We start from the raw sequence: 27988 nt of genomic DNA, 5'->3' as shown, positions 1-27988 counted from the left end.
TCAGTCGCGTCGCGTCGCGTTCAGTGAAGGTGAGCTGCGTCACGTCAAAGCTGTACGGAGAAGCGCTCAGACACGTTGCGTGAGCTGAACGGATCCTGCCTCTGGAAAACTATTTAACTTTTTAGCTACATACTGTTCATTTGCGGGAATATCAGACCAAAAAATAATGCTTTAAAATGATTGCACTGTTAAACATGAGGTTGAACAAGCTAATTCTGTTCCGTGAATTGGGAATCTTCTGTCTTTTGCTGATAAGCGCGGTGTGGTGCTCCGTTTCTGAGAGGAAAGGTGAGTGAAGTAACCTTAACTGTCGCTAAAAAAAATCTCACATACGTCCTGAACAGATACATTTTTGTCTGTCTACATAAAACGTCTTTTAAAACCGTGCCAAATGATAAGTTTGATAATAGAAGGAAATAAATGACGTAACTAAAGCGTCCACACCTTTGCCAGTGTAAACAAACAAACACAAACAGACAGATAGAGAGAGAGATAGTATTTTAGATTCTTTCATTAACGTTATTAACAATTATATGATGCTTGATAGATCAACAGTTTATGTACATTATGAATACTGTATGTACAGGTATGATTAAAGTTTTAATTACTTTACTTAATAATTAATTATCTGAAAAGTATTGGGTGGATGAGATTAGAGAACTGACGTGACATTATCAATCATATATCCAGCTGCAGGTTTGTCTTTAACCCCAGCAAGTGACCCTAAGACAAGATGTCTCTAATGTGCTAATGAAGGTAATTAAGTATCAAACATACTTAAAAATACTTGATGAACTTTTGAGACTGGTGACCACAGTATGAGGGCCAAGAGTTCAACAGCAGCAGACTGAGCGGGGTCTGGGCTCTCAGCGTCTGTCTGTGGTCCAGTCTCTGGTCTACCCGGACAGACTGTGTTTAACATGCTGTTTGAGGTTTTTGCCAGTTTAGAAATTAACAGGAGATGGTGGCCACCAACACTGTCCCAGAACAAACCAAGCAGAAATGGGTTAGAGGGATCATACGATGCGATTTCAAATGTTCCTTTCTCTTTGGAGTGTTACAAGCTCTTGGTGAATAAAGAAGATCTGTGAAGTTGCAAAGACTAAAGTCAAATCCAAAGAGATATTCTTTATAAAAGTTAAGACTCGTCCACGCCCCCCTGAAACGTCTCGTTCTAACACGCCCCCACATCGCTACGTTAGTATGTGGGAAGATTTGCATAACGCCACCCAGATGTTCACGCAAAGAAAGAAGGCGTACCCTTTATTCTCGTTGTAGTATTGTTGTTGCCGCCGCCGCCATGTCGTATAGATGCTGTGTGTTTCACTTTGAAAGCGAAACTACTTCGTTTGGCCTTCCAAAAGAGGATGATATCCGCTTCGTCATGCCTGGAGCTGATTCGTGCTGGTCGCTGAGGAAATACATCAACTTTGCACTGTGGATCGCAGAATCGGCTTTCACTGTGGACGAAATGGAGCACACCCCGGTCTCCACACATGTCTCCCACACACACAAAATATACTCCCCTTTATAAAACCCCCCCCACACCGTTCTCAAGCCGCCCGCCTCTGCTCATTCAAACAAACCGCCCGCGGCTCACTCTAGGCCTCCGGCCTCTGCTCACTCAAGGCCGCAGTGTGTGACACTGTTTCGTTGAGAAAGAGAAACTACTTTGATTTTGCCTTCCAAAAGAAGACACGACTAGAAATCATGTTTATATCACGTTTATAATGGGTTTTATGTTTATGTCTCGTCGCTCTGGCCAGACAAGGCATCACAATATGTTAAGAGGCATAACATTTCCTTCACACGCTTGAGGCATTCGGCCAATCACAACACCCTGGATAGCTGGCCAATCACAACACACCTCACTTTTCAGAATGATGAGCCTTGTTAAAATCGACATGTTTCAGAAGGCGGGGCATAGAGGAGAAACAATAATGTACAGTATGTGGAAAATAATGTTTTTTTAACCTTAAACTGCATAAACACATTTCATTACACCAAATACACAAAATAATGTTCTTTTTAGCAGCATCATATGACCCCTTTAAATACATTCTGATTCTGTGATGACAGCTGGATTGAAATCAGAATCAAAATCAAAAGAACTGTGGAAACAAAATGGTTTGTAAATCGTAAATGATTCGCAGGCTAATTGTAACCTTTAAACAATGCATCATCAGTAATGTAACTTAAGTAAATGTGTATTATTAAATATAAAATAGTCTAAAATTGAGACATCTGCCTCTAAAATTGGCTTATTGCATTATTAAAATAGTTTGATGTACACACATAGTATGACCAAAGGCTAAGAGTGCCAGATTTTTGTTATCTGATAAGCAGCACACCTATGACACAGACTATACATCTCAATTAGTTCATCTGCATTTCTTTTAACAGTTTACAGACAGCAGGTTAATTATTTATTTTATACGGAGTAACTAAATGCTGAGTAAAAAAAAACAATAAATTGTAAATTCTAGTGTCTGTCCACGATAATGCAGACTATTGCTGCTGTGAGGAAAAGCCATGTTTGTGGATTACTTTTTTTTCCATTTATAATTATTCTTCTTCCTGTTATTTCCTCTTTAGCATTTGTTCTTGCATTTCAGTACTGCAGATAAATATGAATAATTAACTTAATCCATTTTACCTTTGTCCCTTTGTTTTTTTCTAGGAAACTTTCAAGTGTCAGTCAATTAGTTACAAGATTTATTGAATAATTGAGCCACTGAGAAAATGTTATACTTCATAAATATACATCAAAGCCAATACATTATTGTGGCCTTAGCAGTTCTGCAACCAAATCAGTCTGTCCAACAGATCCCAAAAAAATCATTCATCATACCAATTTAATGCCACAACCCTACCTTCAAGAAAAAACAAAACAAAAACAAAGAATATTCACACCTTTAGGTTGACTATCCCTTTAAAGGTGAAGTGTTAAAAAAATACTTTTTTCTTACATTGTCATGCTATCAAAACATTGCTTTGTTTGTTTAAGCATCCCAATCAGCCCAGCACAGCAACACTGGCTCTGCCAATGGTGGGAGTTTGAGGTGGGAGTCTCTGTTTTGTGACCAATGGCAAAGTTCAAGAAAACTGTCATTATTTCTTGCAAGTCTTTTTGGTTAAATTATACACTTCACGTTTAATGACGTGTCAATTTAAGTGTGAAAAGCCTTCTGGCGATGGGCCTGTGGTATGCATGTGTCAGCATAACCTGTCAGTCAGTATTGTCTCTGGAGTATCTCATACTTGTTTCATTCCCACAGCCTGTGGCAGAAAAAAAAGAAAAGAAAAAGGTTAGAATAAAAGCTCAGAAAGGTTATTACAAAGCAGATACTTTTCTTCTACTTTGTCTTGATGACATCAAGCATCATTAAAGTAATAGTTCACCCAAAAATGAAAATCATCCAAGATGAGTCCAAACAGCTGATAAAAACATCACAATAATCCACAAGTAACCCACATTACTTCTTGAATTAACTAAAGAATTAATCTCTTGTGAAGTGAAAAGCTGCGCATTTGTAATAAACAAATTGATCATTAAGGCGTTTTAACTTATACTGTCACTTTTGGCCAAAACACCATAATCCAAAACAACCAACACACCTTTTTAGAATTGCTTTGGACTGTTTTCACTTGTAAACGGTGCTTTTCACTTCACAAGACGTCAGTTGAAGGACTGGAACTTTGTAAACAGTGCTTGAACTATTTGCATATTTCTCTCCTACACTGGACTATAATACTTACTCACACCAAAAGGCAATATTATGGATGGAGCATAGAGGACATATTTTAGCTGGAAGCAAACGCTTCAATCCACTTCACAAGACGTCAGTTGAAGTACTTGACTTATGTGAAAGCTTTTCACTTCACAAGACGTCAGTTGAAGGACTGGAGTTGTGTGAACTATTCCTTTAACTGGAAGGAAACGGCACCCATTCATGAGAATCCTGATTGTGTATAGACAAGCGGTTGACGTAGGTGTGAATTACTGTCCTAAAATTAATTGAAAGACAAAGTGAAATACTGTGGTAAGGTAACACCCCTCCAGTATCAGATCTTGCATTTGTTCACAGATTTCATCATTCATAATCAGTGGCCCAGAGTCGGGCCCAGAGTTTGACAAATTATGTCACAATTTATTTGGCACTGTTTTCTACAAACCATTAAACATACTCAACAGTAGATATCAGATATCTTTGGTCAAACACAAAGATGCATATTTTGCACTGAACATGTTGTGATGAATAACATTGGTTCTATTGAGAAGCAAAAGGCTAATACGCATCACCCAAAATAATCATGATTCCTTTCAACCATGTTTCATATTTTTGTGCTTAATCCATTTGTCATTTAGGTAATTTAAAAGAATGAAAACAAAACAACAACTCCGATACATTCAGAAATATCCAGTCATCATGCATCTGTCACATTCAGTATGAGCTGGTATAAATACATTGTATCTGAATACACATCCCTTTTCTTAGTCCACATCTATGCGCTATTCTCTAAATATATTAGTGTCCTCCTTCTACCCAGCATTCTGTTGTAATTTGTTCTAGACATCACTATTTGATCTAAATCTAATTGTCTTTGAAACTCTTTGCAGACTTATAAATATCCAGAGTCACTATGACCACTGTTATTAACTAAAGACTAGAAAAGCTCTCCTGTTTACATGCATCACGCTCTCTGACCACCAGCTACAAGTATGAATTGAATGTAATGCAGTCAGTGTAAATGAATACATAACTGCAATCTATTATTGTTGAAAATGCCAAAACCGTTCTTGTCATCAATCTAAGCCTCATATTGAATTGATCTGCTAAGTGGTATGAAACGTTTCATTGATTCTCATTTAAAATATGCGGGCAAAATAAATTTTAGTCAGTCAGTAATGTGTTTCTTACATATAGGTAACCTGGAGGTGACTGAGTTCCTAAAAATACTATTTTCAACATTGATAATAATAAGAAATGTTTCTTGAACAGCAAACCAGCATATTAAAATTATTTCTGAAGGATCATGTGACACTGAAGACTGGAGAAATGATGCGGAAAATTAAGCTTTGCATCACAGGAATAAATTACATTTGAAAATATATTAGAAAATGTAAAATTGTAAAAATACTGTATTTTTAATCAAATTAATTCAGCCTTGGTGAGCAGAAGAGGCTTCTTTCAAAAACATTAAAAAATCTTACCGACCCTAAACTTTTGAATGCTAGTGTATTCCTGCTGTATGCATGTTTATTCTTATCTTAAGGATTTGTGTTATTTACGAGACAACCCATTAACATCAAACTGCAAAACTGTTGGATTTTAGGATTTAAAGACCATGATAAACCAAGGCCATAGCCTTGAGGCTTTATATAAATGTGTTTATTTTGAAAACAGCAGCCACGGAAGACACCTGAAATCAGGGGATGTGTGCTGTTATTTCTAAGTGTTCAAATTAGCACTGTGGAAACAAACGCTCCAATAAATAACCAAAACACCATGGCAAAAGCATTGCAACTCCCTAGCAACACTTAAACCACTCAATCTTAGTGGTGGCAACTAGAAAACAGCTATAAAACAATGTTTCATGGATTTTTGTCTTCTTCAACAAAATATGAATTTACTAAAATTCATGTCTCATGTTGTTTACCAAATGCACTGATCATGCCATGTTTTACTTCTGCAGTCAGCAAATCGCCCCATAGACAAAGAGCTGAATTCATACAATTGCTGAATTTTGATGGAGAAGTCACAAATAGACAATACATTGCTTATTTGATTTAGACAGACCCTGTTATTTGTAAAAAAATAAAAACACACACACACACACAGCAATGGAGCGAGACATCTCTGTCTCAAGCTGTAAATTGTATTTACTACAATTCAGTTAGACGGCATTTTATCCACATGTCTCTCATTTAGGGAGACAACAGTAAACTTATATACACTCTATTGCATGCTAAAGAGAAACAGAAATGTAAGAAGCACAATCATGTAAACCTGCTGCTCCCACTATTTATTTAGATTTTAAAGACTATTTATGACCATTAAAGTCATTTTAGGCCTGTTTGTACATTACATACACCTAGTATCCTATGTCATTGCATTAGATCCTGTACCTTAATATCAGTAGATCACTAGTGTGAAACTTAGTAGCCTCCACCTTGGAAAAATAATCTTTTCTAATAAGTTCAAAATACTGTAAGTTCAGATACATAAACGTTGATTATCCTTTGTTGCTTACTGCAGATCAACCCAATGAAAGTTATTCTAAGTTAATGGATAAATCATACATTTAAGATGAAAATTTGGTTTCTCAGGCAAAACACATTTAAATATTTCCGGTAAAAGCGTAGCACATGTACCAGCATAGTAGGTTTCCTTTTAGGTGTATTCATGGATGGAAAACAGGATGCGTTTTGACAAATGCCGTTGAATTTTCCTGCTCATGTGGATCAATACTTTTTGCAACAGTGCAAACTTACTCTACATACAGAGTCAATCCAGTTGTATGCCCACAGTCAAATATAGTCATCTGCTGGAAAACAAGGTTATAGTGCATTTGGGTTATTGTAACACTGGGCAATTATGACATCATGAAATTACAGTAGATTGTTTTGTCCTAAATGTTCTGATAGATTCTGCCCAAGAACCAAAGCAGACAGGAAGTTATCTGTCATGCATTGAACCCTAAGGGGACATAAATCAGAAATTCAGAATCAGAATGAGCTTTATTGCCAGGTATGTTTACACATACAAGGAATTTGTTTTCATGACAGAAGCTTCCCCAGTGCAACAGAATGACAGCGACAGAACAAAAAACACATAATAAAAGAATAAAAAATACAAATAAGTAGGTAAGTGTACAAATATTGACAATATACAAATATTGACAGTTGTATGTACAGGTATATTATGTGCAAATTTGAAGTGTAGACTAAGTGTATGTGTGTATAAATAGTGTTGTGTGTTCCACAGTTATTGTCAAGTGTTCATTAGATGGATTGCCTGGGGGAAGAAACTGTTCCTGTGTCTGGTCGTTCTGGTGCTCAGATCTCACCAACGTCGACCAGATGGCAACAGTTCAAAGAGGAAGTGTGCTGGATGTGAGGGGACAGAGTGATTTTGCCACCCCTTTTGCTCACTCTGGATAAGTACAGTTCTTGAATAGAAGGGAGGGTTGTACCAATGATTCGCTCAGCAGTCCAGACTACCCTCTGTAGTCTTCTGAGGTCAGATTTAGAAGCTGAGCTGAACCAGACAGTTACTAAAGTGCAGAGGACGGATTCAATGATGGTGGAGTAGAACTGTTTCAGCAGCTCTTGTGGTAGGTTGAATTTCCTCAGCTGGCGAAGGAAGGACAACCTCTGCTGGGCCTTTTTCACAATGGAGTCAATGTGAATGTCCCAATTCAGGTCCTGAGAGATAGTGGTGCCCAGGAATCTGAATGACTCTACTGCAGTCACAGTGCTGTTCATGATGGTGAGTGGGGGGAGAGCAGGGGGGTTTCTCCTGAAGTCCACTATCATCTCCACTGTTTTGAGCGTGTTAAGCTCCAGGATGTTGAGACTGCACCAGACAGTCAGCTCTTTAACCTCCTGTCTGTAAGCAGACTCGTCACCGTGCTGAATGAGGCCAATGAGTGTGGTGTCGTCAGCAAACTTCAGGAGCTTGACAGAGGGGTCCTTAGATGTGCAATCATTAGTGTACAGGGAGAAGTGCAGTGGGGAGAGAACGCAGCCCTGAGGAGTTCCAGTGCTGATTATATGGGTGCTGGATGTGTATTTTCCCAGCCTCACTAGCTGCTGCCTGTCTGTCAGGAAGCTGTTGATCAACTGACAGACTGAGCTGGGCACGGAGAGCTGAGTTAGTTTGGGCAGGAGAAGGTTTGGCATGATAGTGTTAAAGGCCAAGCTGAAGTCCACAAACAGGATCCTCACATAAGTCCCCGGTCTGTCTAGGTGTTGCAGAACATAATGCAGTCCAATGTTTACTGCATCGTCCACAGACCTGTTTGCTCTGTAGGCAAACTGAAGAGGATCCAGTAAGGGTCCAGTAATGTCCTTCAGGAGGGCCAGCACCAGTTTTTCAAATGACTTCATGACCAAAGACGTTCGAGCCACAGGCCTGTAGTCATTTAGTCCTGTAATTTTAGATTTTTTTTGGGATGGGGATGATGGTGGAGTGTTTGAAACATGAAGGGACTTCGCACAGCTCCAGTGATCTGTTGAAGATCCGTGTGAAGATGGGGGCCAGCTGGTCAGCACAGGATTTCAGACAGACTGATGTAACACAATCTGGGCCTGGTGCTTTTTTCCTTTTCTGCTTCCAGAAGACCTGGCGCACCTCCTCTTTGCTGATATGAATTGCAGGTGTGGGGGAGAGGGGATTTGCAAGAGTTGTGAATGGTGTGAACGGTTGTTTGGAGAGGTGTTCAGGGCAGGTGAAGGGCGTTCTTTCAAACCTGCAGTAAAACTCGTTCAGATCGTCTGCCAGTTGTTGATTCTCCACAGTGCTGGGGGATGGTGTCTTGTAATTGGTGATCTCCCTCAGACTTTTCCACACTGATGCTGAGTCGCTGGAAGTGAACCGAGTCCTTATTTTTTCAGAATAAATTTTCTTTGCCACTCTGATCTCCTTTTCCAGTGTGTATTTAGCCTGTTTATACAAGACATTGTCCCCCTTCCTGTAAGCATCTTTGGCCTGACGGGGCTGTCTGAGTTTTGCAGTGAACCACGGATTTCATTCTTTGCATATGAATGACCACATCCATTTATCAAATGTTTCATTAATAAAAAGATAAAGCTACAGAAAGCATTCTCAAATATATCCCCCAAATGTTTTACTTTCTTAGATGTATTCAGTGATATAGTCATCCAAAGCATATATAACAAATGATGCATTAGGAAAAAATAATAGAGCAAAGAAAGCTGCAATAAACAAGGATGGGAAAGCATGGCCTTGTAAAAATAAATTATATGCGTAGACAGCCTCGAAAAGTTGATCCCAGAATATCTCCTAATTAATCGATTGTTGTTATTTCCACACTGTGCATCCTTGTACTTAAGAAGATCAACCATTCCTGAGAGAAGTTTCTTGAGAATGCATACTATTTTATATAAACTATTTTTTAAATGTTATTTAAAGCAAGCATCTTATGCTCAACAAGGCTGCATTTATTTGCTCAAAAATACATTAAAAACAGTAATATTGTGAAATTATTACAGTTTAAAATAACTGTTTTCTAGTTGATTATATTGTAAAATGTAAATTATTCCTGTGATGCAAAGCTGAATTTTCAGTAACATTTCTTCAGTCTTCAGTGTGACATGATCCTTCACAATTCATTCTAATATGTTGCTTTGCTTCTCAATAAACATTTCTTACTATTATCAATGTTGAAAACAGTTGAGCTACTTTTGATAAATTTTTGAAAAAAAAAAACAGCATTTATTTGAAAGAAATACTTTGTAACACTGCAATTACCTTAACTGTCACCTTTGATCGATTTCATGCATCCTTGCTGATTAATTAAAGTATTAATTTCTTTAAAAAAAAAAAACTTGCTGACCTCAAAACTATTTAAACAGTCCATTTTGGGGCTACAAAATATGGAAGGTGGTTTTGTTTTTGTCACATCCTGCTGGTTGCTTCTCAAGTCTTCAGAATCCTTGATTTATTACTTTACATTATTTCTCAAGTCTTGTGTTTCTTTGCACCGATGAGGTCTTGATAACCCTTGTGCCTTCTTTGCGTCAGTTGCAAAAGATAAAACACTTGAGTTCATCATAGTCAGAATGCTGTTCTGCGGTTCCAGATGGTTAGACTGATTTGAGTAAAGATGTTCCTCCATAAATATGTTTTCAAGGAGCAACCTGTTCAGTCACATCCCGTGTTCGGGCTCATGCCTCAGGCAGTGCTGCTGCACATCCACCCGTAGAAAACAGCTGCACGCTTTGCAATCCGTTCAGACGTTCTCACATTTTAGGGACTTGTGAAGTGAACGTTAAGGGTTAAAACTTAAATCTACTTTGTGACCTTAATCTTTAGTTGAATTCTTCCCTAGAGCAAAGATCTGAAAAAGTACACCTGATTATTTCTTCAGTTTCTGACATCTACTGTTAATATTTTTCATGTCATAACCCTGATGAATTTAGACATGCTGGATTTTCAGAAAGTAATTCATGCAAGAGCAGCATGTCTTGACAGTGTTTGTTGGTCCTGACCATCTCACGTCACACATAACAGCTTCACAGGTAGAACTGTGATACCAAACATGCAACTCTTGCAAAAATGGAAATACCTTTCATGTGCACTGTCATGAAGAATCAAAGAAACATTGTTTGCACTTTCATTGTTTTTTTTTTTCATATTTTGTTCAAATAAAATTTTAACATACTCAAGATTTAAAACAGAATAAATATGTAGTCAAATATTGGACCTCATATCAAAGTTACAATTTAAATATTTGACTATTTAGTTTCTTATATGCACTAGCTCTGTTCCAAAACCTAGTGAGCTGACTGCCTGTTTACTGTCTACATAGGCAGCTGTCTTCTAGGGCCTTACTGAAATAGAGCCTCATAGTTGACTAAATTTGAACACTACTGGCAGCCACTCACAAATAGCACTCCTTGTGCATGAGAGACTAAACTTATTATTAATTCTAATAGTTTCAGATGTTGCTAAATTAACTACTTGATACTCTAATACTGTGGTTTTCAACTAGCAGGACAGGACCCTCTTGGGGGCCTCAGCACACTAAACACAAGGAGGCTGGAAATGTGGCTTGATGTGATTTAAGAAAAAACATACTTTAAAATAGGTTAAAAAATACAAAAAATCAAAATTAAATACATAAAAAAATATATAAAAAATATATTAAATTATAATTTATTTAAATTTAAACAAATTTTTAAAAATAATAAAAGTAATAAATAAAAAATTTAAATCTACTATAAACTTTCAAATATTTTATTGAGCACATATTGGTAAAAATAATAATAGTAATAATAAAACAACAACAAAAATTAAAAGTGCAAAGCTTGAGGAATATTCAGTAATTAGAACTTCTTAAATGATGTAATGTAATTATTTCAATATATTTCCATTCCTAAGTTCTGTAAATAAAAAGTTTACATTGCTTTGTTATTATGAAGTACCAGAAATATCTTTGGGGGTCTTTTTGAAAATGCTGAGCCTTTGAGTCAAAAAAGTTGAGAATCACTGCATCTAGTAAGCATACTGTACATAACACACAAATATTGGGCAAAATAATAATTTGTAATTATATTGAATTATTTGGTAAATTTACTGTAAAGTTCAATTTGTTAACATTAGTTAATGCATTGGGTATAATTTTTACAGCATTTCTTAAACTTGGTTGATGTTCATGTCTGCATATGCTGGTACTTTTTTTTTTATAAAGTTGAACATTAGTAAACAATTACTACATAAATTCATTAATTTGCCTATATATGCTATTGCAAAATGTTTACAAAAAAAACTGCACTAAGACTGACTGTAATAAAATGACATCAAACTAAAAAAATGAGAAAGGTCAAAAAAGTCAGAGATTTAAATTCCAACTTGCAATTAGGGAAACAAAAAAGAAGAAGCGAATGGAAACACAGAATTGTGTCATGATGGGAATGTATTATTAAAACACAGTACACAACATAATTCTGTGGCTACTTTTTGCCTCAGCTGAGTTCAGGTGCTGTCTAAGTAGAAAGCACACTAAGAATACAGTATCCAAAAAAAAAAAGGTCCACAGACATCTCAGGATCTCCATTCTATTAGTCCCCTGCCTCACACTTTATTGATCCCAGAGGGGAAATAGGTGATACTTGAGTTGTTACTTGCATTGCGTGGAAACACAATCCATCTTGCATATGGCAAGCAAGAATTCAACCAGTTCTTAAGTTGGGCAACATTTGTGTGCAATATTTGAGTCTCACCCTTGGTGAACCACATTCTTGATCACGGTGTTCACGCCCCCAGAACTCGCTCTTCCGCTAGAGATGAGCCACATAATGATGACTGCAGGAATTCAACACCTGCATGACAGGAGACGACCAGCACAGACGAAACAAGTGCTTGTTTTCCACTGTAGCTTTTACCTTCACAATGAGTTTTGGAAAGTATCATGACTTCATGAATAGAAGATCATACCATGTAAAATATGTAAAAGGGTAATATAATGAAGACTTGCTGAATCTCAGTGTTCAGGAGGTAGAACTCTTGAAATAAATATAGCCTTAGTGAGCAGAAAAGGCTTCATGCAAAAACATTATAAAACATTCCAGACTTTTGGGTATGTTCTGTCATAATATCACCTTCACTACCTGAGTATTGATTTCACCTCTCATTTATTCTCCAGTATGTCAGGGAACCAATAATAAGCTGACTCTGCTGGCACAGCCAGACGATCACTACAGAGCCATGGTGCGGATGTACAGAAACTGCACAGTCGTGCTGGAGAACCTGGAGATAACCAATGTTCAGGAGTACCACGACCTCTCCTTCCTCAGGGTGAGTGCCATAACACACCGATATTATGATACTAGATCATTAGTTATATACTACTAATTGCTCAAATCTTTAACTAACTGGTTAAATTATTGATTGAAGTCAGAAGACTTTTTAAATGGTATTTAGGGGCCCTGACACAAATATTCTTTCTGTCACAGAGCATTGAAGAAGTTGGTGGCTACGTACTAATAGGAATAAACTATGTGGATGTGATACCCCTGGAAAACCTGCGCCTCATTCGAGGACATTCTCTCTTCGATGGCAAGTACGGCCTTGCTGTGGTGGCAAACTTCCACAGAAATGAGTCTTTAGAGAGCAACAGCATCACCAGCGGCCTCCGAGAGCTGCATATGAGAAGCCTCACAGGTAAAGCATTTATATTTATTCATTTAGTAGATGTTTTCATCCAAAGTAATTTGAGAAGCAAAAGAAGCATGTTTATACATCCCCAAGCACCACAATGTGTTGAATACAGCATGCAATACATGTATAAAGTCACATTTCTATTATTTACAGTGATAGGGAATCATTTTTCCCTTTTTATCTGGTAGAAATTCTCAAAGGTGGGGTTAAAATAGTCCATAATCCTTTGCTTTGCAATGTGGAGACCATACAGTGGTTGGACATCGTGCAGGATGACAGTGACGTGAATGTGTCGAGAGGGAACGACCCTCAGTGTAAGTGTTTAGAGTTTTACAAACATAAATCATGCAATATACAAAACATTCATATACAAAACAGTGGTTTTAAATTGTAATAATATTTTACAATATTAGTCCTTATACCGTTTTTTTTTTTAATCAAATAAATGCAGTCTTGGTGCATATATATAATAATAATATAGTAATATATATTAAATAATCAAACACTTTCTTTCGTACCTCAGGTAGACGATGTGACTCGGGGTGCTATAATGGATCGTGTTGGGCTCCAGGACCAGAGAACTGCCAGACCTGTAAATTGAGTTGTATATATAATTCTCTAAAGGAAAATGTATTGAGTAAACTGCGTCCAAACAAACGTTTTTTCACCTTCACTGTCAGTGACTCGGTTGAACTGTGCCGAGCAGTGCTCACGAAGGTGTAAGGGTCCCAAACCCATCGACTGCTGCAGTGAACATTGCGCTGCAGGCTGCACTGGACCCCAACCAACAGACTGTCTGGTGAGTGGAGCGCTTTTCAAAAGTCTTCAAGAAGATTCTTAAAACATACCTGTGCTAACATAAAAGATAAAGATCTAACATTTGAAATGAAGCACGGGGGCTTATTTTTTCATGTATCTTATATACTGATCACATTACACCTACAAAGAAAATATAATAATATATAATGTTAAAATATTTTATTATATATTTAAATGTTAATTTAGAATATTTTAATATAGCCAAGTTCTAATTTTGATGATAATAATTATTTAATTTCATATATATATATATATATATATATATATATATATATATATATATATATATATATATATATATATATCATTTATTTATAGTTTATAATTATAGTTTATGATTATATAATTTATAGTTTTGATACCTAATGATCAGTAGGGAACAAATGTTGTCTATGATGACAGTGTAGGGTCTCTTTTTCTGCAGGCCTGCAGAGACTTCCAGGACGATGGGATGTGCAAGGATGCATGTCCACGTCTTATGCTGTACGACCCCAACACTCACCAACTTGTTCCCAATCCTAACGGGAAGTATAACTTTGGAGCCACCTGTGTGAAGAAGTGCCCTTGTGAGTTTGCTTTTCATGTGTCTTACTAAAATAAAATGAAGATCACTATGACAAGAGTAGGGATGCACGATATATCGGCCACCATATCTGTATCGGCCAATAAATGCTCAATTTTCTGTTATCGGTATCGGTCCGATATGAAAATTTGTCCGATATCTTATTTCCTTCAGAAACACTTGACTTGAGATGACTTGTTTGCATTATTTATGCATTATTTTATTTATTTGTAAGACTTTTTATGATGAAATTTGGTAATGGGAGAGTAAAACTATTTTTAAAATGCTGTATTTTTAATACACTGTGCTTAAACTAGGCTGCTTATGTTGAAGTGTTTGGGATGTGGCTTTTAATGATGAGACATTTTTTGTAATCAGGCTCTCAGAAAGTATATACAAATTTGGATATAGATTTGTCGGCCAACAAGTTATCGTACCGGCCAAAATTTTCATATCGGTGCATCCCTAGACAAGAGCATGCAATTCTTTTCATTAAAAACCTTTAGTTTGTAAATCTAAGTGCCCCTAAAGTCATGGAGGTATACTGGCTCATTGCTATTGTGCATACCACCATTAACATTATCTAAAATGGCACTAGTCTTTAGCCAGTTATGATTGCAAATACACAAGCAAAGACACACCCAGAGATTATGCGCTGTGTGAACAAAGAGCTACTGTTCTCTGAGTTGTCAATGTTTATTTTAGGTAAACACTTAAAAAAATAGCTTTAGACCTAAAATAAATCATGTTGCTATTGATAAATATAATGAATGAATAAAATATGTATTTGCAAAAGACCTCACGTGTGTCTCCTCTAGAGTTTCAGAAGAGATGTCAACAATGACTCAAACGGCTTGAGATGGCAAGATTCCAAAGACTGCAGTCAAAATTCAGAGATCTCAATTTAAACTTAAATTCTCTCAAGACCAAATGATCTAAGCTATACTATTTAATGTTAATTTTACAGCTCTATACTACATGATGTCAGTAACGGTCTCATTTGTGCCTTTTTTATTTAAGGAGAAACATCTAGGAGAAACAGCCTCTATACTTAACTGAAACATAACTGCAAATGCCTCTATCTGCTGCAGATAACTTTGTGGCGACCGATCATGACGCCTGTGTCCGAACCTGCAGCAGTAACATGCATGAAGTGGAGGAGAATGGAATAAGAAAGTGTAAACAATGTGACGGCTTGTGCCCGAAAGGTCAGCAATGTCATTAATTAATTCATTGTGTTGTTTTTGACATGTTTAATCAATTTTGCATGACTCGGATATCTAATAAATGTTAAAGAAATTGAACGTGTGTTTTGTTTTAGTCTGTAATGGTCTTGGGACGGGGGCACTTGTTAACACCATCGCAGTCAATGCGACCAACATCGATTCATTTATCAACTGCACTAAAATAAATGGGCACATTACAATAATGCGGATGACTTTTCAAGGGTGAGATTTTATGGACTACTTTCAGACTAAATCAGTCGACCTTGTTTTCATGCTATACATTAAATCTAATGCTATAAATATTCTTTCAAGGGATGTTTTTACAAATACTCCAAGCATGGACCCTGTGAAACTCGATTATTTCAAAACAGTGAAGGAAATTTCAGGTAAACTACATGTACAGTATACATATTTGCATTTATATTTTCTTGTATAATCACACATATTTTGTAAAATAATTTTTATTATAATTTGAATTATAAATACTGTATGTATATATGTATATACAGTGTATATATATATATATATATATATATATATATATATATATACAGTGTGTGTATAATATATATATATATATATATATATATATATATATATATATATATTTTTTTTTTTTTTTTTTTTTTTTTTTTTTTAATATATATTATTTAATATACCATCTTGGCATATGAATGGCATTTGTCTTTGACTAAAGCCTTATTTAGCTGTGCTATTTTATTTTTCTCAGGGTTTCTGTTAATCCAAGGCTGGCCTGAACAACTCAATTCCCTCAGTCCCTTTGAGAACCTGGAGATCATCAGAGGAAGAACTAAACAGTGAGTACTAGTCAAGTTAACTTACAAATAAGTAGTTTTTTTCTGTGTATTAAACCTGTTTTATCAGGGGAAAAAAGATACTTTGCACCTTTAAAGGGAAGTCGTGGCCTAATGGTTAGAGAGTCGGACTCCCAATCGAAGGGTTGTGAGTTCGAGTCTCGGGCCGGCAGGAATTGTGGGTGGGGGGAGTGCATGTACAGTTCTCTCTCCACCTTCAATACCATGACTTAGGTGCCCTTGAGCAAGGCATCGGACCCCCAACTGCTCCCCGGGCGCCGCAGCATAAAAAATGGCTGCCCACTGCTCCGGGTGTGTGTTCACAGTGTGTGTGTGTGTGTGTGTGTGTGTGCACTTCGGATGGGTTAAATGCAGAGCACGAATTCTGAGTATGGGTCACCATACTTGGCTGAATGTCACGTCACTTCACTTCACTTCACTTCACTTTAAATGTTTCTCTCTTTTCCTCTTGCATAAATGCAGAGGAACAGTCAGTTTTGCAGCCTTAAACATACCGCACTTGGATCATCTCGGACTGCATTCGCTGAAGGAGATCAGCGATGGCGAAGTGGTGATCAGGAACAATTCCCGCCTCTGTTATGTTGAAGGCAGCTACTGGCCTAAGCTGTTCAGATCAGAGAACCAGCGCATACGAACTGAAAACAACGCACCAATGCACAGCTGTGGTATGGGACTGAATTCAAATATGTTTTGTTTTACACAACTTATTTGTTGGCAAGCAATTTTATTCATGTGAGGTCACAGAGCTCGTATAATTAAACAAAAGCTCTCTTATGTGCTCTTCAGAGCAGCAGAACAGTACCTGTGATAGTATGTGTGGAGAGGAAGGCTGCTGGGGTCCGGGGCCGTCCATGTGCGTCTCCTGCCAGCATGTCAGCCGTAAGGGGCGCTGTGTCAGTCACTGCAACGTGCTGGATGGGTGAGTGTCCAACAGAGAGTCTTACTTTAAAAATAGGTCATGATAATGTGAACGGGTCAACAAAAGCATTGACTTGGCTTGTACACCGAATACTTTACTTGCCCACCGCAGTACCGCCCCCACTGTTGTTTTGCTTTTTTGTAAAAATAAAAAACATTTAGTTCAGCTGGACAATGAACGCTACAATTGTAAACTGAAAGCGTCTGCTCTGCTCCATACAGCATGCGCTGCAGAGCTGCAGCACAGAGCAGCAAGGTGCGCACGGCAAAAATGACATGAATACTGAGAAAACGATGGCACACGGATGATTTGGTTTTCAAGAGAAATGTAAAAGTAAAGTAAAGTAAAACACCACTTCTTAAACCAGGGAAGGTGAACATGTTGGTTTTCTTGGCAAAAAACATGCAAGCACTGTCACTAACAGCCAATTTAGTTTTCAATTTCTGTTTTTATTTTGAAAAGCCTGTTGTCTTTGCTGTTTACCTGATGTCATGTTACGGAGGCTTTTTTCTTTTTGTTTCTTTATTTCATTCCACAGTGTTTGCTAAACTTTCTGTAATTTATTAGTCGATATATAATACAGCATGTGGTGTATGCCATGCCCAGTCTTATTCGTTTTTGTTAAAGGGGTCCTATTATGCTCTTTTACAAAGTTTTGGGGGTGTACTAGAACATGCTGTCATACTAGGATGTTCAAAAAACACAATATTTTTCTCATATTTTACATTATTACAACACCTCTCTCCCCAGTCTGGCATGAACGGCTGGAATAGTTCCTGTATCAAATGAAGGCCCACCTTCTGAAATACGAGATGTGCGGTGATTGGTTAGCTGGGTCAGTGTGTGTTGTGATTGGAAGCACTCGGCGCCTGCTGCTAGCTTCAGTGTAAATACTGCGTCAAAATCAAATCAATTTGAGCACGATTTAAACCCGGATGATTGTAACCACTCTAAGCTGGTCTGCCTCGGGAAAGCTAGCGTGTCTCTGATATAGTGATAACACTCGTTAACTTCTCAAGCTGCAGTGAGAAATAAATGAGTTTTTACACTTCTGTTGAATGTTGTATTTTATATGTTTCTACAGAGACCCCCGCGAGTATGTGTCAGAGAACGTGTGTTTGGAATGTGACCCTGAATGCAAGATCCTGAACAGGACACCAAGCTGCCATGGGCCAGTATGTCAGTGTTTTATATCCCATATAAGCCGCATTATTAGTGATGCTTGCTCACACTTGCTCAAACTAGGGATCTGAACAAACCCCTAAACCTAAAGTATGAAACTTGTTGGTGTAAATCATCAATGACACCTAAAATCACACGGCTTGTTGAGGTGTGCTGTTACTTTTCTGATACATTAGTCTTGCGATTTCAGTAGTCTGGCAGTCTATTTTGAGCAAGGGTCTCCAAACTTGGTCCTGGAGGGCCGGTGTCCTGCAGAGTTTAGCTCCAACTTGCCTCAACACACCTGTCTGGGAATTTCTGGTATGACCTTGATTGGATGGTTCAGGTTTGTTTAATTAGGGTTGGAGTTAAATTCTGCAGGACACCGGCCCTCCAGGATTAAGTTTGGAGACCCCTGATTTTGAGCAAAACTCAGACAACCATCACTCACATTTTCATCAGAAAATGTCCAAATCAGTGTTTAAACTACAGTAATAATGGGAAGATATGTAAATGGTTCCCATGTGAATGTTGTTTTCACTGTATCTCTCTATCTAGGGAGCTGATCAGTGTACTGAGTGTGCTCACTTCAAAGATGGGACGCAGTGCGTGGCACAGTGTGCCCAAGGCCTTTATAACAGGCTTGTCTGGACGTACCCAGACAAAAATGGACAGTGTCAGCCATGCCATGCCAACTGCACGCAAGGGTAGGAACAAGTTAAACCTTGAGTTATAATGATTAAAGTGAAATAATAATAATAATAATAATCATAATGTTTCTGTTATAACAGGTGCAGTGGACCAGGACTGGAAGGTTGTGAACTGAAAGGGTACAGTAGTTTATGTGTTAATATTACTAGACTTCATTAAGTACAGAAGTCATATAAAAGCTATTAGCATCCAAGCAAATCAAGAATGAATGAAAAATGTTAACACATCTGAATTAAAGTTTACTTGTTGAATACCCTGTTTCACCCAGAAATACATTAGAATATAGAAATACAATGGCTTGTGAATTTGGCTTAATTTGCTGACTTGAAGCTCAAGGGATTTATATAAAAAAATATTTTTTTTTTTATGAAAGTAAATGACTTGATATCATCTTTCTAGATCTCACATGCCTGTAGTGGCGGCTGGTCTTGTTGGAGGCATGCTACTACTTATGGTCCTCCTCCTTTTCATCTTCGTCATTTTCCGCAGACGATACATCCGACGAAAGAGGACCCTACGGCGCCTGCTTCAGGAGAGAGAGGTAAGACACGAAAATGAATTACAAGTTAAGCAACACATATGATCCCCATATATAACCGTATTTATATCATTCTGCAGTTGGTCGGACCGCTGACTCCCAGTGGGGAAGCACCCAACCAGGCTCTCCTTCGCATCCTAAAGGAAACAGAACTGAAGAAAATAAAAGTCCTTGGGTCTGGAGCATTCGGCACTGTCTTCAAGGTACATTTATGAATACATTTATTGTTAATAATAATAATAATAATGATGATGATGATGACCTCTTTTCTAGACTGCTATGTTTTAGTCCAGATTAAAATGCAAAAATATATATGTGCAAACAAACATGTAAATGAAAACATGTAAATTCTGTTCTGACTTCCTTTCTTCATGTGACAAGCAAGTAAACACAGAAAGTTGAGGGGTAACCATGGTAACCCCTGTATTTCTGCTCTTCCATAAGCACCACCTCCTGGCAGAGGATGAACTTGCATTTTTGTTCAGATCAATGTGAAAATCAGACTGAATTTTCACACAGCACTTTCACACAGTGCCGTCAAATTTAACTGGTTGCTTATATGAAAATGTATAAATAAGCTAATATACAGTACTGTGCAAAAGTCTTAGGCCATTAGTATTTTCACCAACAAAAAAAAATGGTTTTAAGCCAGTTATTTCTATATTTTGCTTTACTCTGTCAGTAGGAAATAACAGTTTACTTTTCCAAACATTCATTTTGCCATTAATTGTAATAATACAGTGAAATTTTTGTATACACAAGGAGTCTGACAACAACCAGTGCTCCACAGAGATCTGATCTCATCATCATCCAGTCTGTCTGGGATTACAAGAAGAAACAGGAAAAACTGAGACAGACTAAATCCAGAGGAACTGTGGCAACGTCTCCAAGATGCTACAAGAAACCTTCCTGTAAAGCTACCTGAAAAACTATGCACAAGTGCACCTAGGACAAAAGCTGTTTTTTTAAATGGAAAGTGTGGTCGCACCAAATGTTGATTTGATTTAGTTAATTGATAGATAAAATCTATTTACCACAGTTCCTCTGAAATCACCCTCACTTTAAAGCATTTTTACACAAGTGCCTAAAACTTTTCACATTACTGTAGCTTTGTAGGTGGGTTTCTTGTAGCATCTTTGTATGTCATAGAAATCTAAACAATTCAGATAATAAGGTATCTAGAATTACTCACGTATTTTGAATCGTCCATGATAACACCATGCACGACACTGACTCTGGCACAGCGCCTTCAAAGCTCTCACGAAATGCTGAATTAAATTGACATAACACAATGCAGCAACTGCCATTTCAACGTTATCTTTGTAAAATCCTTCACTTACCCTTATCTTGCTCACTTTCTTTCCTATTTTTTCACTTCCCTGCACCAGAGTGATAGTGATGCGTGGCCCTTGCATGATTTGCGAGGCCCTATGCAACTTGCATAGTGAGCATATAGGGCCGATCGGATTCCTAGAATTAAAGATGCAATTATCTTTTTTTATACCTTATTTTTTATACTTTAAGATGAGAGTGCAATTTTGAAGAAAAAAAGTAATCCTTCATAAATTGCTCCACCTCTGAAACTTTACTGTTTTACCTGGAAATACGTCACATTTCAGACATTGCAAACTTCAAATTCCTCAGTCAACATGGAAGTTCTAAGAAATATTTTCAGAATAGAAATAATTATCTTTCCTGTTTTTGTCCTAGGGTTTGTGGATCCCAGAGGGTGAGGATGTGAAAGTTCCTGTTGCTGTCAAAGTTCTGAGAGAGGTTGCATCTCCCAAAGCCAGCAAAGAGATCTTAGATGTGAGTATCTTCCTTTTTACTAATGATTAATAGTTGCCCTGGATTTAAAACTTGTATTTTGGTCTTTCAGGAGGCCTATGTGATGGCCGGTGTGGATCATCCTCACATGTGTCGTCTGTTGGGAATATGCCTTACGTCCAGCATCCAGCTCATAACCCAGATCGTGCCTTTCGGCTCCCTGCTGGATTACGTACAGGAGAATAAAGACAATATCGGCTCACAGACTCTGTTAAACTGGTGTGTGCAGATCGCCAAAGTGAGTTCAAAGTTGTTTGTGTGTCCTCCTATGTCAGCTAAACCCTCGATATACAAAAAAAAATAAAAACTCCAAATATCAATCTCAGGATGCATAAATACGTTTGCTCTTTTTTTTTAACTTGTATCATTCTGAAGTTTGGGGTCAGTAAGATTTTTTTTAAATGTTTTTGAAAGAAGTCTCCTATGCTCACCAAGGCTGCATTTCTAAAAAATAAATATTGTGTATAAAGTACATTAATATTGTAAAATATTATTACAACTTAAAATCGCTATTATCTTTTTTAATATATTTAAAAATGTAATTTATCCCTATGATGAAAAGCTGAATTTTCAGCATCATTACTCCAGTCTTCAGTGTCACAAGATCCTTCAGAAATCATTCTAATATGCTGATTTGCTGCTCAAGAAACAATTCTTATTATTATCAGTGTTGAAATCAGTTTTGCTGCTCAATATTTTTGAGGAAGCTGTAATACATTTTTTTTTCAGGATTCTTTGATGAACAGAAAGTTAAAAAGAACAACATTTATTTTAAATAGAGTAGTAAAAATTTCAAAATTTTGAAAGGTAGTGTATAAATCTTGCATAAACCTTGTACATATAAATAAGCACATAAATAAATATTTGTGTGTTAAATATTATGTATAAATAAATAAACTCCCGCTTCTGCTCTCACAACACCCTCTTAAATAAATTCACTGCATCTCTTCTTGAAAACAACAAAATAGCAATTCTAAAAGTGCTGAGTCTCTTGGAATTAGCTGATTGGACGTACACAGCATTCATTGACATCTATGCACATACTTGGGATTTCAAAAACATTCTGACCCTTCTCAACAGGGAATGAACTACTTGGAGGAGTGTCACCTGGTTCATCGTGATTTAGCGGCCAGGAATGTGCTGGTGAAGACTCCTAACCATGTGAAGATCACTGACTTTGGCCTGGCCAGACTGCTGGGTGCAGAGGAGAAGGAATATCATGCTGATGAAGGGAAAGTAGGTCAATCATCAACTGTAAAAGAAATAAACCGAAATGTATTGGTGCATATACATATTTGTGGATATTTACAAGAAAGTTGACTTAATTTAGTTGCCTTTGCTCATTTTTTAGGTGCCTATAAAGTGGATGGCACTCGAGTCAATTCATCACTGGACTTACACTCATCAAAGTGATGTTTGGAGTTACGGTCAGTGCTCATCACTACATATAATACAAACTGCATTCATTATTACATCACAGGCAAAACTGAATAGACGAGTGTGTAAATTAAAGCAATCGTTCACTCAAAAATACTATTTTAATGAATACTTGCTCACCAATGGATCCTCTGCAGTGAATGGGTGCCGTCAGAATGAGAGTCCAAACAGCTGATAAAAACATCACAATAATCCACACCACTCCAGTCCATCAATCTTGTGAAGTGAAAGGTGCATCCATCAAGACATTTTAATTTAAAACCATCGCTTCTGGCCAGAATAGGAGTACATAATCTATAAAAACGCTTCCTCCAGTCCGTCCACTGTTGTCATTTCACAATAAACTGTTATGGACTGTTTTCACTTGTTTACAGTGCTTGATCTGTGCATATTTCTCACCTAATTCAGGCAAAATGACTTTTTTCACTGGAGAAAACAACATTATGGATAGAGGACTTGTATTTTAGCTGGAAGCAACGGTTTGAAGATAAAAACGTCTTAATGATGGATATGTTTTCTTAAAAACACAGTTTTTCTCTTCATAAGATGTTAATTGATGGACTGGAGTCGTGTGGATTATTGTGACGTTTTTATCAGCTGTTTGGACTCTCATTCTGACGGCACCCATTCACTGCTGAGGATCCATTGGTGAGCAAGTGATGTAATGCAAAAATTCACAAAATCTATTCCCACAAAGAAACAAACTCATGTTCTGTTCATCTCAGATGGCTTTAGTAAATCAGCATTAAGTTTATGATAGTTCATTATATTTATCACAATTGTAAAGTGTTAATTAATTCATTAACTCTTCAGGGGTCACCGTGTGGGAGTTGATGACATTTGGATCCAAACCATACGATGGAATCCCAGCCAGAGAGATTGGAGATGTTCTGGAGAAGGGAGAGCGTTTGCCACAGCCGTCCATCTGCACTATAGATGTATATATGATCATGGTCAAATGTGAGTGCTAAAGTTGCAATAGAGAGGAGAACAGAAAATCAGCATTCAAAGGGCATGTAATGGTAGCTATATGGCTTATTATGCAGCACATAAACATTTCAGATGAACATGAGAAAAGACATTGTGAACTCTATAGATTGGTATACAACATAACAGCAGTTGAACGTCTGTTGAAATGACAGGACATACCTTTATGTCTACCTCTAGGTTGGATGATTGACGCTGACAGCAGACCTCACTTCCGTGAACTTGTAGCAGAGTTTTCAAAAATGGCCCGAGATCCATCCCGCTACGTTGTCATTCAGGTAGCTCACAAAAAAGATCTGTGCATTGCTTTTAGGAATGAAAAATAAAACCACATAATTGTAGAAGTTTCTATATTTATTCAAATGAGAGTTTTTCATTTGGCATTACACACAGGGAGATGATCACATGTACCAGCCCAGCCCGACGGATTCGAAGTTCTGCATGTCGTGGATCAGTACAGAAGATATGGATGGTGTGGTAGATGCGGAGGAATACCTGCTGCCCAACAAACGATTCTTCAACCAATCACTACCACCACCAACACCTCAGTATCACAATACAGCAGTCAGTATCTCCTTCTATGGAATATTATCATTTAAAATGATATTAGCCAAGTACACGTCATCAGATATGATTCATTGATCTTTCGTCTGTTGTTTTAAGGACAACTACACGAATGGTGTGATGTTGCACTACATTACAGACCCCACGCTTAAAGACCTCATGCTGCCAGGTATTACCATAAATTTAATGAGCTTTAGAAATGATTGTTGAAACTAAACTGAGACAGTATAAACCAATATTATTTTAGTATTATTTATATGCTGCTATAGTATTTATTAATATTTTGAATTTTATTTTATATGCTATATATATATATATATATGCACACTTTTATATAAGTTTGTTTATTTTAATAATTTTTAAATGTGTCTAATTTTTTATAATTTTTTTTAATACATGTTTTAAAACATTTTTCAGTTTTAGTAATTTTATTACTGCAACTTAAATTAAATTAGTTCAACATTTCTAATTTACATTTAAGTTTTTTTTTTTTTTTTTGGGGGGGGGGGCTATTTTGGCTTTATTTCAGGTACCAAAAATAATTTTTATAGTTTTATCTTTTGTTTTAGTTAACAATAACAATAATGGTACGGATTGTCACACTTACCAATGTTGTTTATGTCAACAACCTATATATTTGACAGTTATTTTTTCTCATCTTTTAATTATATTTTTTGCCTTTATATGATTGACAGCACTCATTAATCAACAAATAAAACTGTAAATGAAACTGTTAGCCATAAAGACTCATTTTCATCTGTTGTCCCTGTCCAGTTCTTAAGCAGCAAAAAAAAACAAAAAAAAAAACCACATTATCATAAATGTAACAAAATGGCCCGAGATCCATCTACCTAATTTATCATTCACTTAGTTCACAAAAAGATCTGTGCCTTCCTTCTAGAAATAAATTGTAAAAAAAAAATTTCAACTGACATTATTTTTGCAAAGAAATTATTTTAAATTGTAATGTATTAATGCTGTTAATTAAATTTTTTTTATTTGTATAGATTGGTTTTGTACTTTTTATGTAATATATTATGTATTATAGTATAATATTCAATTTTTGTTTAAAAAAAACAGGATCTAATGTGATTTATTTTAAAATGAATTATTTAATTAATCAAACTTTTTTTTATTAAACTTACTTTTTTTATTATATTGATTTATCACACTGACATTGATTTTATTTATATAATCTGTTGTCTTTGGCCAGTTTTTGGCCAAGCAACCTAAATGTAAAAAATTATCAAAAAATTATTACAAATCTCTTTCCCACAGAGTACATTAACCTGGACGTAACCGAAACAAGCAATATGATAAACCCAAACTACGAAGATCCGGCCCGTGGACAGACAGAAAACGGATACATAGACACGTACGGATGTAAACCTGACGGACCGGAGTACCTGAACACGTCCTGCACTACTCTACCACCCTCCCCATGCGCCACCCTCGATAACCCGGACTACCAGCAGAACTTCCTGTCCTCGTCCACCACTGATGCTCTTTTCCTCCCTGCGGCAGAGAACTCGCACTACCTGGGGCTCAGCAAAGCCATGCAGTCTCACATACGTTAGATCAACGGTATGAAAGTATGAACTGCACTGCTTGAACGTGTTAGTATTGCAGCTACGTTGAGAACAGTGAGGACGTCAGGTCCAGATATGCTTGAAGGCGAATGCTGTAATTATCTGATTCTTAACGGGGGTTTGAGACATTAACTGTGAGTAATGTGTTGAATGTCAAGCTAGAGCACATTTCAGTATTTCTGTATAATATGAGTAATAGTTAATGCTTTTGATAAATGTTGTCATCTGATGTAGCTTAATCTATTGAACCAAAACATAATTGAGCTATTAATACTTCATATAGTTAAACTGTCATCATTTTTACACTGATTTGGTGTAAAGTATTTGGAAACGGCACTCGCAATCCCCATGTTACTTCTGCAATATACAGCGTTCAAAACAACTGAGGTTAGTATGTATTAATTATTATTATAAATTATTATTTATTATGTTAATTGCAACTTTTTCTCTCACACTTTGGACTTTTTTTCCTCTTAATTCTGAGTTTGTATCTCATGATGTAGACTTTTTCTAGCATTTTTTTCTCAGAATTGTGAGGCTATAATCTCTCACACAATTCCAAGCTTACATCTTGCATTTCCGAGTTTACATCTCACAATTTTTTTTCTTTTTGATAATAATTGGAAATGTTTCTTGAGCAGCAAATTAGCATATTAGAATGATTTCTGAAGATCATGTGACACTGAAGACCGGAGTAATGATGCTGAAAATTCAGCTTTAAATCACAGAAATAAATTACAGTTTAAAATATTTTAAAATAGTAAACCATTAATTTAAATTGTAATAATATTTCACAATATTACAGTTTTACACGGTCATACAAACACTGACTTTTAACCCTGGACTGCAGTTAATGGACCCTCTAATTCTTCAAGTGACCGTCCACATTTGGTTTTAATAATTTAACAACTGTTGTATTAATTGAAAGAAACAGGCTTTCTGATGTTAAAAGGTTCTTATAACACTTTTTCATTTTGTTTTAAAAGACTGCTTGATTTCTGTCTGAACACATTCACCCAAGTGTGCACTTATCACACAATCTACTTCTAAATTACACATAAAAACAGGCCATTTTATTTGAACTCTATAGGATCCTATTAATATTTAATTAAGTGTTACTTAAAATTTGTTGGCCACATCCACTTCATTGACCAAAAATGTTGAATATAGTCAGAAAGAAGTCTTAAAATGTAAGTTTGACTGTGAAACCATGTTCTGTTTCACTGAGACATTCATATTTAGTAGAGTATTTAAATGTACTTCATGTAGCACAATCCTCCGAAGATCTACTGTATTACACACCTGTGAATGTCAGTTTTAGGATATGTAGATTTAAAATGTGATTTAAATCTGTATGGATACTTTGTTACATTGCAGTGTTATTAAAAATTGTGTTTAAATGTGAAAATTAAGTATGTTTTGTGACACCGGCACAAACATTAGTGATGCTGAGGATATACATTATATTGTGGATTTTTCTTTTGCAAACAGTAACATAAAAATATATGTGTTGTCATTATCATTCACCACTATAGAAATTAACTAAGGTATGATGACTTCAGCTTCTGAAATCCCTGGAAATGTGAAAAGGGTCCATTTCCAGAAGTCATCCATTTAGACAGAAAGCATAGGAGTAATTCTGTAATTTCTTATACATTTCTTATCAGGGAAAAAAAAAATAGAAAAAACAATATGTTTTCTCAATAAAACAACTTAATTTCAGTTGATATATTTAATCAGTGTACCTTATATGCTAGTAGCCAAGCTTATAAATTTTTTTATATATAAGGAAAAGGTTTTTTTTTTTTTTTTTTTTTTGGAGAATGTCAACTATGTTACAGACAAACTGTATGGGTTGACAGATAACATAGTTGACAATTTCACCATTTTGACTCAATGGCAGG

General features: G+C 36.5%; 1 protein-coding gene across 1 annotated transcript; it reads left to right on the top strand.

The window, feature by feature from the left end:
- Positions 1 to 7: 7 nt before the first annotated feature.
- On the top strand, positions 8 to 27540 carry LOC109079006 (melanoma receptor tyrosine-protein kinase-like). The gene is made up of 27 exons (XM_042714626.1): positions 8 to 288; positions 12394 to 12545; positions 12704 to 12911; positions 13097 to 13222; positions 13432 to 13500; positions 13589 to 13707; positions 14152 to 14293; positions 15381 to 15497; positions 15611 to 15737; positions 15828 to 15901; positions 16246 to 16333; positions 16814 to 17016; positions 17138 to 17270; positions 18355 to 18445; positions 18990 to 19138; positions 19223 to 19261; positions 19542 to 19683; positions 19761 to 19883; positions 21391 to 21489; positions 21560 to 21745; positions 22588 to 22743; positions 22859 to 22934; positions 23758 to 23904; positions 24112 to 24209; positions 24325 to 24495; positions 24595 to 24664; positions 25774 to 27540. The coding sequence occupies exons 1-27, from the start codon at positions 177 to 179 to the stop codon at positions 26070 to 26072; spliced, it is 3516 nt and encodes a 1171-aa protein (XP_042570560.1). The 5' UTR covers positions 8 to 176; the 3' UTR covers positions 26073 to 27540.
- Positions 27541 to 27988: the final 448 nt, after the last annotated feature.

The sequence above is a fragment of the Cyprinus carpio genome, chromosome A24 (assembly GCF_018340385.1).
Source record: "Cyprinus carpio isolate SPL01 chromosome A24, ASM1834038v1, whole genome shotgun sequence".
NCBI classification, from domain to species: Eukaryota; Metazoa; Chordata; class Actinopteri; order Cypriniformes; family Cyprinidae; genus Cyprinus; species Cyprinus carpio.
Note: the sequence above shows the minus strand (reverse complement) of the source record. Positions and strands in the feature narration are given on the sequence as shown.

Excerpts from the sequence above, each read along its gene's own strand:
- LOC109079006 (XM_042714626.1), top strand. The coding sequence starts at position 177 with ATGATTGCACTGTTAAACATGAGGTTGAACAAGCTAATTCTGTTCCGT. Across the intron at positions 12,912-13,096 it reads GCATATGAGAAGCCTCACAG|AAATTCTCAAAGGTGGGGTT; the intron begins GTAAAGCATTTA and ends TTTATCTGGTAG. Across the intron at positions 13,223-13,431 it reads GAGAGGGAACGACCCTCAGT|GTAGACGATGTGACTCGGGG; the intron begins GTAAGTGTTTAG and ends TTCGTACCTCAG.